General features: G+C 38.1%; 1 protein-coding gene across 3 annotated transcripts in view; it reads right to left on the reverse strand.

Moving 5' to 3' along the window:
- Positions 1 to 13,919, reverse strand: part of MORF4L1 (mortality factor 4 like 1) — a 22,749-nt gene that overhangs the window by 5,570 nt on the left and 3,260 nt on the right. The window contains exons 2-8 of one of the 3 annotated variants that reach the window (XM_008056256.2): positions 12,184 to 12,251; positions 8,635 to 8,751; positions 7,187 to 7,273; positions 6,338 to 6,418; positions 2,900 to 2,925; positions 1,218 to 1,306; positions 195 to 296 (exon numbers count right to left, since the gene is read on the reverse strand). In XM_008056256.2, coding sequence (XP_008054447.1) covers positions 195 to 296; positions 1,218 to 1,306; positions 2,900 to 2,925; positions 6,338 to 6,396 — 276 coding nt within the window. In that variant the 5' untranslated portion in view covers positions 6,397 to 6,418; positions 7,187 to 7,273; positions 8,635 to 8,751; positions 12,184 to 12,251. The remainder of the gene's footprint in view (positions 1 to 194; positions 297 to 1,217; positions 1,307 to 2,899; positions 2,926 to 6,337; positions 6,419 to 7,186; positions 7,274 to 8,634; positions 8,752 to 12,183; positions 12,252 to 13,919) is intronic. The other 2 variants (XM_021711456.1, XM_021711457.1) reach the window with 2 other exon arrangements.

Raw genomic sequence — 13,919 nt, forward strand, 5'->3', positions numbered from 1 at the left:
CAGGTCAAGGCTGCGATGGCCGGGAGCGGCCACTGCACTCCAGTCTGGGTGACAGAGTGAGACTCCAATTCAAAAAAAAATAAAAATAAAAAAAAAGTAAAGCCTACGTAACACTTTCCTTTAAAATATATATATATTTTTTACCAAGTAAGAGAGCATCACATAGCTTACAATCTATGTAGCTTTCAAGTTACCTGCTTTTGCCTGGTAATTAAGTCCCAGTCATCAACAAGCCATGGTTTCAGCTCTTCAGGAATTTTTACTTTAACTTCAACTCTGTTCATGAATGTTTCCTCCTAAATATAAAAAGGAAGGGTATTAAAAACTTGTCTTTTCTTGCTAAACATCAACTCTAAAATAGGGGTTTTTTTCCTTTTTTGCCTTTAGAGGCGCTAAATATAATTACTTAAAGTAGTCAAGTGTACAGACAGAAATGTCACCTAAAAAATCATAAATAAAAAACATCATACACCTAGTTAGCTGCTGGGAAAAAGAATCTAATCTTGAATCATAGTAATGTATTTCCTGCATTTTCATGTGAAGATTAAAAAGTCTTTAATTTCCTCTTGTCTGGAAATGGAACATCCTGACTTGGTACATTTCAACTTAGTATTTTCATTATTTATTGTTGATGTACAAATGAGTATTCCAAACACTAAATGTACTGGCTTTTAATTAAGTCTTTAAAAAATTCCCCAGAAGTACCTATTTCCAGGTCATACCACTGTTTGAAAAAGTATACTGCTTCATATAAACTATGTCAGTTAAAAATTAGAGCCTATTTTCAAATACACAACGATTTTGGAAATTATAATAAATCAGAAAGACACTGCCAATTACAAGTAAGAATTCTAAACTATTATACCTCCACACATATACGTGGAACTGATAGGCTTTCATGCTATCTTTTATAGGTTTATTAAACCACTGTGGAATTTATCTAATTCAGTGACCTTATAAGTCTATTCAGTTTAACACTAAAAAATATTTATTTAGTCTTGTAGGTGAATATGGAGTTTATACAACCACAAATGATAAGCTGGGTGGAACAACCTAGAGCTACATGTGACATACCCTTTTACCCCCCAAAAGAACATTCTTAATTTTAGTAATTAAACATGTTAGCAATGCTTGTGAGAATCAAAGTTCTATGATGTGTTGTAATAGGACTGAGTCTAAAAATTCTAACCTGCTATTGGAACTTAAGAAAAACTCACATTTTCAACAGTAGGATCTACCCGGGCCCTTTTCTTCCGAGGAGGCTGAGGTGTCTCACTGGTACTGCCACCGTCTCCATTTCCAGGTGCTATTAAAAATGTGTTGGGGGGCACAGGTGCTCATTTTAGTTAACTAAATCAAAATAGTCTCCTGGTACCTCCTCTCTTTTCATAATATCACCACTACATAGCTGTTTGCTGGGGTTTTGTTTTGTTTTTTTTTTGAGTTGGAGTCTCACTCTGTCGCCCAGGTTGGAACGCAGTGGGCACACTCAGCCACCACAGCCTTGACCTCCTGGATTCAGGTGATCCTTCAGCCTCAGTCTTCCAAGTAGCTGGAACTACAGTCATGTACCACCATGCCTGGCTAATTTTTAACTTATTGTAGAGATGAGGTCTTGCCAAGTTGCCCAAGCTGGTCTCAAACCCGTAGACTCAGGCAATCCTCTCACCTCGGCCCCCCCAAGTGCTGGGATCACAGACGTGAGACACTGTGCCTGGTCACCTGCTTACTTTAAAGAATCATATTCCAGCCAGGTTCAGTGGCTCAGCCTGTAATCCCGTGCCTTTGAGAGGCTGAGGTGAGTGGACTGCCTAAGCCTGCAAGTTCGAGACCCACCTGGGCAACTTGGTGAGACCTCATCTCTACAATAATTCAAAAAATTAGTCGGGCATGGTAGCGCGTGCCTGTAGTTCCAGTTACTTGGAAGGCTGAGGCAGAAGAATTGCTGGAGCCCAGCAGGTCGAGGCTGCGGTAGCCGGGAGCGGCCACTGCACTCCAGTCTGGGTGACAAAGTAAGACTCCAACTCAAAAAAAAAAAGAGAATCATATTCCAACCAAAAAAAAAAAAGAGCACGTCTCTCCATGGGAAAAAGTTAGGTCTCTACCACTATGTACTACCTATTTTTATAACATGGTTGAGAGTCCTATTTGAAGTCATCAATACAACATGATCACTCCAAGATTTCATAGCTTTAAAAATCATGTAATTCAGCCGGGCGTGGTGGCTCAGCTTGTAATCTCAGCATTTTCGGAGGTGTAGGCGAGAGGATTGCTTGAATCCAGGGAATCAAGACTAGCTCGAACAACTTGGTGAGACCTCATCTCTATTAATAAATCACAAAAACTAGCTGGGTGTAGTGGCCTGTGTTTGTAGTGCTAGCTACTTGGAAGGCTGAGGCGGAAGGATCGCCTAAGCCCAGCAGGTGGAGGCTGCAGTGGCCATGAGCGTACCACTGCACTCCAGCCTGGGCGACAAAGAATAAGAGTCCAACTCAAAAAATAAATAAAATAAAATATAACTTAGGCCCAGCATGGTGGCTCATGACTGTAATCCCAGCACTTTGGGAGGTCAAAGCTGAAGGACTGCTTGAGCTCAGGAATTTGAGACCAGCCTAGGCAACAAAGCAAGACCTTGTCTCTACCAAAAAAAATCAGCCAATTATAGGTGGCATGCATCTATAGTTCTAACTACCCAGGAGGCTGAGGCAGAAGGATCACCTGAGCCCCGGAGGTGGAGGCTGCAGTGAGCTCTGATCATGCCACTGTATTCCAGCCTGGGTGACAGGATGAGACTCTGACTCAAAAAACCAAAGGAAAAAAATACATAAAATAATGCAATTCAAACTGTCAATGTTATAAAGGTAAAATAAGTCAACTTTAAGAAAGTAAATACTCTTACTTTTCTGTTTGTTCTTTTTTGTCTTCCTGAAAGGAGGGGAAGAAAAGAAAAAAGAATTATTTCCAGTAAAACAATACTTCCTTTCAATTATCTTTTATCCGAGTTAAGTTCACAGATACATCACATACCTACTGCCTTGGACAAGATCAGACAGTAAATTATGTGTCCTGCTCAGACACAAGGATTTTTACTGATAGTTGGTTTACTTTCCGTCTCCCTCCATATAATAAAAAAACAAACCAAGAACATTTTTTAGGAGATAACTTCCACCTTCCAGAATTATATCAGTATATGTTAAAAGTATTTATATTAGGCTGAGGTGAGTGGATTGCCTGAGCCCGCAGGTTTGAGACTCGCCTGGGCAGCAAGACCTCATCTCTACAATAAATCAAAAAATCAGCCAGGCGTGGTAGCGCATGCCTGCGCTGGAGGGAGCCCAGCAGGTCGAGGCTGCGGTGGCGGGGAGCAGCCATTGCACTCTAGTCTGGGTGACAGAGTGAGACTCCAACTCAAAAAAAAAAAAAAAAAAAAAAAAAATTTTTATATTAGCCAGGAATGGTGGCTCACACCTATAATCCCAACACTTTGGGAGGCCAAGGTGAAAAGACTACCTGAGCCCATGGGTTCGACACCAGCCTGAGCAACTTGGCAAGACCTCATCTCTACAATAAATAAAAAAAAAAGCCGGGTGTGGTGGCATACGCCTGTAATTCCAGCTACTTGGAAAGTTGAGGCAGAAGGATCGACTGAGCCCAGCAGGTTGAGGCTGTGGTGGCCATGAGTATGCCCTCCAGTATGGGCGACAGAATTAAGACTCCAACTCAAAAAAATAATATAAAAATTAAAATAAATAAACCAAGAACACTTTTTTAGGTAATAATTTTCTTCTTCCAGAATTATATTCACATGTTAAAAGTATTTATATTAGCTGAAAGCGGTGGTTCACGCCTGTAATCCCAGTATGTTGGGAGGCCAAGGTGAGAGGACTGCCTGAGCCTATGGGTTTGAAACCAGCCTGGGCAACATAACAAGACCTCATCTCTACAATAAATAAAAAAATAAGCTGGGTGTGGTAGCGCACACTTGTAGTTCCAGCTACTTGGAAGCCTTAAGTGGAAGGATCACCTGAGTCCAGTGGGCTGAGGCTGGGGTGGCTGTTAGCAAGCCACTACACTCCAGGCTGGGTGACAGGGTGAGAATCTAACTTTAAAAAAAAGTATTTACAGTAGATTATTAGTCCCACCTAAAAAGTTTCAATGGTTAAAATACTTTTCCATTTATATACTGCCAAATGGTAAATTACTAATTTGATTTTTCTACATCGTTATTTCTAGAACACAAGGAAAATAGTTTACCAAGCCTACAATTAATGGATTACTTCTGACGGGGCCATACCAGAACTAGATTTTCTACTTTTCAACAGCTTTAAATAGTATCTATAAATTTTATTAATTAACTATATTAAATTTAGGTCTTGGCCGGGCTCGGTGGCTCAGCCTATAATCCCACGCCTTGGGAGGCTGAGGTGAGTGAATTGCCTGAGCCCGCGGGTTCAAGATCCGCTCGGGCAACTTGGTAAGACCCCATCTCTACAATAAATGAAAAAATTAGCTGGATGTGGTGGCATATGCCTGTAGTTCCAGCTACTTGGAAGGCTGAAGCAGAAGGATCGCCGGAGCCCAGCAGGTTGAGGCTGCGGTGGCCGGGAGCGGCCACCGCACTCCAGTCTGGGCGGCAGAGTGAGACTCCAACTCAAAAAATAAAAATAAAAAATTTAGGTCTTGAGGTTTGTTTTACAACTGAAATTAACTTATATTTGAATGTAAAAACAAAAATCTGGCCAAGCTGAAGTATGTCTTTTCCTTCTTCAAGGTTACCTTTTATGAACCAAATTATTTGTTAAACTGTACTTTTGGGTCAGATTAAACTATGAATTTTACTTCTCCATGTCAACAATATATGGAGATGAAGAGAAACCAGGAGTCCTTACATTCAATTCTCTATCTACTTACTCTATAAAAATTTAAAACATTAACAAAGGATCTCAACTCTAAAGTAAAGGATCTACAGATACAAGTTGATTATTCCAAATCCAAAATGCTCTAAAATCCAAGTTTTTAAGCCAACAAGAACTCAGATTTTCACAGAATAAAGAATTACCCATCATATTTTTCAATACAAAGAGAAAGCTGCTGCCTTTTAAGACCCAACTACTATTAAATCCTAATACTATTATACAACAGTTTTCCAAAAAATCAGATTATGAAAACATACAAAACTACAAGCCACCCTCAAACAGCAACACACCTAAACCTTGCCAAACCCATTATCTTCTCACCAAAAAGAATAAAAAAGTTTCAAACAAGATACATTAATTACCTTCCTTACTAACACCTTACTTTTAAGTAGAAAAGTGAGACCAGTAACCCTGGCAAGGAATAAAATCACCTTTTAATAAAAGCTATAATTTTTGAGTTTTCTTATATTATTAATACTTAATCACCATTCCTCACATCCACTTTCAGGCACATAAACTTTAGACATACATAGTGTGTATGGGCAGATGATTATTTTATTCTAGCTCATTATCAAGATGGTCCAAAATCTAGAGTTAATAACAAGCATTAGTTTTTTTGGGGGGGAACAAGGAGGGTACTATCTGAAAACTTAACTTCTCACATTCTTATTATGGGTTTCATCAAGGAAGGAATTTATTAGTAAACATTTTTAACACTACTGAGAAAGCAAACTTTGCCAAATAAATCATCTCAAAACTTGTACCCTATTGATAATACTATATTTGTAAGAGAAAACATTATATACACTTATTTATACATACAACTTAAAAGGTAAGGGTTATGAACGTACTTAAGGCCACTGAACTGTACACTTAGTAATGGTTTACTTGATATGTTTTATGTTATGTGTATTTTTATCATAAAAAAAGGGGGGACCTGGCAAGGAAAATGATGGAATATTTATTCTCAATGACTTTTTTTTTTTTTGAGTCGAAGTCTCACTCTGTTGCCCAGACTGGAGTGCAGTGGCCGCTCCCAGCCACCAAAGCCTCGACCTGCTGGGCTCTGGCAAGCCTTCTGCCTCAGCCTTCCGAGTAGCCGGAATTACAGGCGCACGCTACCACGCCCAGCTCATTTTGATTTATTGTAGAGATGAGGTCTCGCCAAGTTGCCCAGGCGGGTCTCGAACCTGCGGGCTCAGGCAATCCACTCACCTCAGCCTCCCAAGGTGCGGGATTGCAGGTTGAGCCACCGAGTCCGGCAATTCTCAATGACTTTACACCTGAGGAATGGGATTCTCACTGGTTCCAACAAAATTCCAATATTTCCATTTCCAATAAAGTCTTAACACATGAGTATCAAGTATGAATTTAAATTACAAAACAGTATGCAAAATCAAAACAAAGGTAGAGCTTCTTACACTTCAACATTTTTCTGTTGCAGACCAGATGTCTTCTTTCCTGGGGCAGCCCCTCTCATCTTTCCCTCTGCATACTGCTCCCTTAAAAAAAAATTTCAGTAAAGTCATCACAAAATGAGTATTTATGTGAAAAAAGGAAATTGTGCCAGCTTGATTCCATCAGGGCTTTGTATTCAAATTGAGATCCCAAGCCTATACACACATTTTGACACGAAGTTTCTAACAAGATGGACAAAGAAACAATATATTTACAAAAAATGTTTAAAAGAGCAAAATGTCTAAGATTTGGCTCTTTTGTATCTACCAAAATTAACGTCAAAGTGACCACAAATAGACTCATCTCACATAATTGATAATTCCATTTGCTTTAGAATTAGCTAATCTCAATGTTCTATTTGCTCCCATTTGATCACTTCTTTTGCTATATGTTTCAATTTTGAAATTACCCTACAACTACAAAGTCTTTCAGTCTTAATGTGCTTTCAGAAATAGAAGACAATAGGGAAGCCTCTTCTTGCTTTTTGTTTCCTCACCAAATGTGCTTTCCACAGAGCCCAAGAGATGACAGAAGATGCTTAACAATGAGTTTATACCTACAGTAATTTCCAAGAACATTCTGATGCTTTCGACTTAGCTCCAAGGACAGACTCAAGTAATGCTAGATGTGCTACTACTTCTACCTAGAAATGTCCTGTCTGAGCACTTGAAGTTCAAGCCACTACAGTAGCAGCTGAGATACCAAGAATCATTTTATAGACGGGGCAGCCAACATGATCTCCACTGTTCAGTCCGTGTCCAAAAATTAATCTACAGGCATTTTCCAATATTCATTTCTCAAAACAAACTTACTGATTGGCTTTTTGAAGTTCTCGCTGCTTTTGCAGATTGGTGTCCACGTATTTGAGTACTCTGCTCTCCGGTACCCATTCGTCCCAACTGAAAAAGAAAGTTAAAATATCACTCAAAAATATTTTTTACTCCCATTTAGACTGTTCTCCAAGTTAACTTAAAGATTTCAGAGGCAAAGACTTTGGATTCTCTGATGTAATTTGATGAACCAGCACTGCAAATCATTCTCAAATAAAATGAAAATCTAACGAAAGTGTTCTTTAAAGAAGGAAAACTTCCCATTTTCGGAAGTAGCATTCCAAATCTAAACTGCCAGAGTCCAAAAGCAGGTCATGCAAATCATTTTTAGAATGACCTAAAAACATGGCATTTAATACTCCCAAGCATTTAGTCTTATAGAATAAAAATATTATCTTAAAAAATGTCAGTAGCCAAAAATGAAACACAGGAGTCCATGCTAAACTGAAAACTAAAACCAACTGGTTTATTATGCAACAACATATGTTTATTATGCATGTGACAACAAAGTTACATAGCTCTCTGTGTCTTCATTTCCTCACCTGTAATCCTAGTACTTTGGAAGGCTGAGAAGACTGCTAGAACCCAAGGAGTTCAAGATCAGCCTAGGCTACACAACAAGTCTCTACAAACTCCCTGCCCAAAACAAAAACAAAAAAACTGACCAGGCATAATGGCACACCCCTAATAGTCCCAGCTACTTGGGAGACTGAAGCAGAAGGATTGTCTGAGCCACAGGTCGAGGCTGCATGCACTCTGGCCTAGGCAACAGAGTGAAATGTCAACTCAAAAAAAAATAATAGTAAAAAGTGAAGATAACAGCACTTTTGAGTAATCCTTTGAGTCCCTACCTCAAAGGACTGTTTTGAGAATGTATGTAAAACACTTGAGAATCTGATACAAAATATCAAACACTCAAGGCACATCAGAAGCATATTAGGAGTTCTACAATACAATGCCATCTAGAATGAACCAGCTTTGTTTGTAAGATTAAAGATCACAATGGTTTATGAGACTACACTGTTCTTCACCTTCATTAGATCACAAATTAATACACTAACTACCAGGCTGAGCAGAAAACTGGCTTCCTAAACATTAAAAGGTAGAATTATTCATTTAAAACGCTAAGGCATTCTGGCACTGCAAAAAATTCCTTCAAAACAAAATTTCTAACAGAGTGTTTTCTCCCCTCCAAAGGGAAAACCCAAACAATAAATTTCCTGAGGAATGCTGAACTTTTTGGGCAAAGTGAGTCTTTTCTCCTGCTGATGGAGCTCCTTTAGTAACACAATTACATGTACTCTCGAGACAGAGTCTTTTGTTTAATGATTTCCCACCTCAGACCTCTTATATAATACAGCCAAAAGGAAAATTAATAAAAGCAATCCTCAACATGATTTCCTAGAGAAAACTTTAAAACATGCATTTACCTAGAGGTCAGGAGGGGGTGGTGTACTGAGGGAGCTCCTTCAGGAACAGGAAAAAGGGCTACAATATCCTCATGTGTCTTCAAAGTTTTTTCAGAGCGCCTGGGCCTCACAGCACTTCTGATACAGACAGCATAGTACAAAGTAATCTCAGTAACTAGGTGCAGAATTTAGCTTAAGCTTTATTAAGATTCATTTACAAATGGAATATTTAAATGTCTGTGTCAACAAATTCCAATGAGGTTTGAAAATTTAGAAATATCTTAATTATCTATTGAACTAACAGAAGTCTAAGAAAATTCCAATTTGGTGATCAGGGTTTTATTGTACAATTTCTTAAAAGTACCCTAACAAACCATTTTCAAAATGAGGATCTTATTTTTAAAGTATTTATATATCTATTGATACCTATTCCACTACTCTGTAAAGCCAGTTTTTAATTACCGTAAGGTTCTATTTTAGAACCTCACAAATTTCTTCCCTCTCTGCTACAAAATGCATCTAAATAAGCACCCAGATCTAAAAACTAAGTTATTTCTAGAGATCTCTTTATACGTAAAGAGCTGAAAATCTTTGCCGAATCAGAGGAAAATGAAATGGATAACATCTTTTGCTCTGAGGAACATCACACTAGGGTAACAGCTGAAGGCTAAACACTCAGAAATGTTTATAAAGGTCAAGTATAAAAGAATGTTTCAAAGGTTGTTTGTGACTAATGTCCAAAATTACAATGATCCATGGGAATAACGGAAGGCCAAACACTCAGAAATGTTCAAATATAGGTCAAGCATAAAAGAATTTCCAAATTTTCTAAAGGTAGCTCGTGACTAATTCCCAAAGTCACAGTGATCCATGGGCACTACTTACAGAACATTAAATAAAAACACAACAAACCTGCTGGGCATTTGAATAACTCACCCCACCTTCAAAATGGGTTTACCTAAAGACTCTCTAAAGCTAAGATCAGTTTTTCAATATTATACATGTCTATCAACATACCAAGTCAACAACAAAAACATTTTTATATATTAACATTCCTCAACACATCTACAAAAACAGTAATAAAAATCTCTAATATAGCCGGGCTTGGTGGCTCAGTCTGTAATCCCGCACCTTTGGGAGGCTGAGGTGAGCGGATTGCCTGAGCCTGCGGGTTCGAGACCCGCCTGGGCAGCGAGACCTCATCTCTACAATAAATCAAAAATCAGCCGGGCGTGGTAGCGCACGCCTGTAATTCCGGCTACTTGGAAGGCTGAGGCGGAAGGATCGCCGGAGCCCAGCAGGTCGAGGCTGCGGTGGCCGGGAGCGGCCACTGCACTCCAGTCTGGGCGACAGAGTGAGACCCCAACTCAAAAAAAAAAAAAAAAATCTCTAATATTTGGTGCCATTTTTTGCTAATTTTCCCGAAGGTGAGAACAAAAACAAAAGCTACACAAGCCTATCATTTATTTGTGTTACTGGACTAAATTATACCAAAGGCAAAAAATTTTGTTTTTTGAAGCCGCAAAGTCGAATAACACAAACATTTGGTATTTTCACAATTCCTGGCAAAGCTACAAATGCCACTGAAAATTCAGTCTTTGAGCTGCCACATTTGTGTGTAATTTTATATATCTATTTTATTATGGAAAACAAGCACAAAAGCTGTAATATCAGCTATTAACACGAAAGTCTAAAAACAATTCTTTTGAAGTTTGTTTTTAACATCTCTTCATTTCTTTCTTCTACTTCCTTGTCATAGTTTCCCTTAGTTTTATGTGTTTGATCACTTTTAAAATATTTATTTTTTTCTAAGAAGGCTATCACTATACTGCCCAGGCTGATCTCAAACTCCTGAGCTCAAGCAGTTCTCCTGCCTCAGCCTCCTGAGTAGCTGGGACTAAAGGTGTGTTGCCACCAATAAGTGGCTTCTGAAGCAATTCTTTAAAAATGAGGAAGGTGAGGTAAGAGTAGGCCTGCCCCATGAATTTGCTTGTGTTTTTCTCTGATATCCTGTACAGATTTTATTTAACTTACGCACTCATAATATGCAAACCAGATATTTTCTTTCCTGTAGTTAACTGAGATTCTCATAACTTAACACTCAACTTTATCTGTATATTGGTAGAATAACAATATGCAAAATATTAAGTCTAATAAACGACTGAAATGCAGTCTTACCATTTCATATTTTTAAAATCAGTTTACTTCTGAAAGACCAAGACTGTTTTCTCCATTACTGTCCCATCAATATTTAAAATACAACCCCGCCCCCCACAAAAATACAAACCCAAAGAACTGAAGTGCTGATATTACCATCAATTATCATTAACTGGGGGGGGGAGAAAGACCCAAAAGTTCTCAAGTGCTTTTATGCCTTTTAGATTTCTACTTTTTTCCTAATTATACTAATGGAACAGAAGTTAAAGGCCTGGGATTTCTTCTTAGTTAAAAGCATTTGATATGTGAAAAAAACCTTTCTAACAAAGAAATAAAATTAGCTGGGTTGGTCACCTGGATAAAAGACAAGACCAAGCCACAGAGTCAGTAAACTTAATAGGAAAAAAATAAAAAATCCCTTCCACAGCAATAGAGTACTTATCAAATCAGATGACACTGCTCCCATGGTAAACCAGGTACCAGAACTTGGTCAGGTGATACAAAGACTTGAGTTACTAAAGTTACTCCTAAAACAATACAGTTAGAGCAATGACAGCACTATCTGTGGAGGATAAACCACCATTAGCAAGCACAATTTAAAACTCATGGTAAAAATTACAAGCCATTCAATTACAGCACCAAACAAGCAGCCTGGGAAATATTTTAGGTGGGGTTATTTGTGGGCCCCAAGGAGAAAGTCCCATCACTGAGAAAGAGCTCCAATGGATGGGTACCTGGACATTCTATAATGTATCCAATCTATATTCATTTATCCATTCTAGGAAACAGATCAATACATACTACTTCACAAAAACAAACAAACCAAAAAACCGTAACTCTTGAAAACAGGAAATAAGATTCTGTGTTAAATCATATGCTTAAAAATCCACATGAATTACTTCCTGACAACACTAAATTATGTTTCCAAAGTTCAGGAAATGAGTTCGTAAATTCTGTCATTGCTTTCAAATCAGATCATCTTTATTCTTTTTCCTTTTCTAGACAGAAATACTCAAACTAGTTTTGAGCACAACTGCTTGAAACTACATATGCAGTCACTGAGTTTGAGGTAAGGCCAAAATTCAGGCCATCCTAAAATGTACCAAAACCATAAACAAACAAACAAAAAGTATGGTCTGCCATTCATTCAACTAGAATAGTTAGTAGACTAAAATGACGATTAGAATATGTACTAGAACACAGAAACATTACCAAGAATTGAGTACATTTAACATAAAATGGCTGGGTACCCTAGCTTCTAAAAGTTTTGTCAGGATACAAATGATTCACCCTGGCTTCACTATGTGCATTAAAACTGCAGAAGAATTAAGTAGCACATACTTGCGCTAGTCAGTGACACAAGCTATCCTGTTAATTATAAATAAAAATTGCTTTTAAAGTTCTAATACTCACTTTTTATTCCAACCACTGTAATGTATGAAGTATTTCACTTGTTTGTCCTTTATGGCAACCTTTACACACTGAAATAAGAAAGAAAAATTTACTCAGAAACATTTTTTATAAAAGGAAGACACTATCTGGATTATCTTGTGGTATCAAATCTCTCAAAGACACTCTACACAAACTCTTTTTGGTGGTCAAAATAAAAACAAAATATGACGTAAGAAAACACTGTGTAAACCTGTAGCGTACTTAAGTTATAAAACTGCAAATTAGTCACAAAAGGTCCAACCAAGCTGAAAACCCTACGCATAGAAGGTCACTCTATACCTTAAATCAATGGGATAGAGAAGCTATCCAAGGACAGCTAATGAAAGCTAAGTTTGGGCTTTCTCAAAATCTAACTAGCCAGTTGCTACATTTATTTCAAAAACAAATTCTGCTAAAGAAAAGTATTTAAATTATATTGAAAAGAATGCCATTAGATTACAAAAGGCAATGTAAGTGATCTGCTTCTGAAAGTCAGATTAAATAACAAGCAAAGCAACAAATTAAAAAACATTTTACGATCATCTTGGGAGGAGGGAGCGGAGCAACTGGAGCCAGTCTCATTTCCAAGGGAAACAGCTCTCTGTTGTGAGGCTCCAACTCAGCTGGCAAGGAGAAAGCTGAGCAGTAAAATTTAGACCAGGTTCTGAACACACAGTACAAAATAATAACCACTTACAAGAAATTTTGTATATTAACCTTCTGCACTCAGAGACATCTCACAGATCACCTACCAGAAACGTGACCACACTTTACAAAATAGTAAAAAACAAACTGCTTCATATCAAATAGTACAGCATTGGCACCAATTGTTTTACCGTAATGGTATTTGGCTTATAATGGAATTTTGAACATTGAAAAACTTATTTATGACAAAAGAAAACTTTATATCTTACATTTTTCTAATGTGTGGTAACATGTGAAAGTCACCAGCATGCATTGCATTGATACATGTTTTATGCAATAATTTGTTTGATGTCTTCCACCCGGTACTTTTTTATTCCAGCAGACAGTGCAGTCTCATTTTCTTCCTCCCACATTAGTATGTAATTTATTGTTCAGTTTATTGTTCGAGACGTAAAAGGACCCACTCATGATTCTCGAAAACAACTTCTCAAATGATTGATCATATCTTAGTATATATTCCATCTCTTTATTTGCTTTTTCATGCAATTTGAATAGAAAACTTCAAGGAAACATACATTTTTTAAAAATCTGTGCTGGCTTAAGTTAGTCCTGCATAATTACCAGCAATCTTTATGTCCCTTGAAAGGGGACATCCAAGTGCAAAGGGTTAATATCATCTTAGCTTCCTTAGGGCATTTATAGACTCTCATTTGTAAGTAAGTGAAGCAAGGTGCCATGGAGTGTGTAACAATGTGTCCAGACACCATCAGCAATGACAAAGCATCTCTCTCCCCTGGGTTCAACTATCTGTCATAGAGGTCAAGGTAGGAGGATTGCCTGAGCCCAGGATCTTTAAGTTGGAGTCTCACTCTGTCGCTCAGGCTGGAGTGCAGTGACACATTCACGGCCACCCCAGTGTGGACCTGCTGGGCTCCAGCGATCCTTCCAAGTAGCCAAAACTACAGGTGCATGCTACCACACCCAGTTAATTTTTGATTTATCGTAAAAGATAAGGTCTCACCGTGGCTGGTCTCGAACCCACAGGCTCATGCAATCCACTCGCCTCAGCCTCC

This window comes from Carlito syrichta, unplaced genomic scaffold (genome assembly GCF_000164805.1).
Source record: "Carlito syrichta isolate Samal-C Ts95f unplaced genomic scaffold, Tarsius_syrichta-2.0.1 Scaffold302301, whole genome shotgun sequence".
Taxonomy (NCBI): domain Eukaryota; kingdom Metazoa; phylum Chordata; class Mammalia; order Primates; family Tarsiidae; genus Carlito; species Carlito syrichta.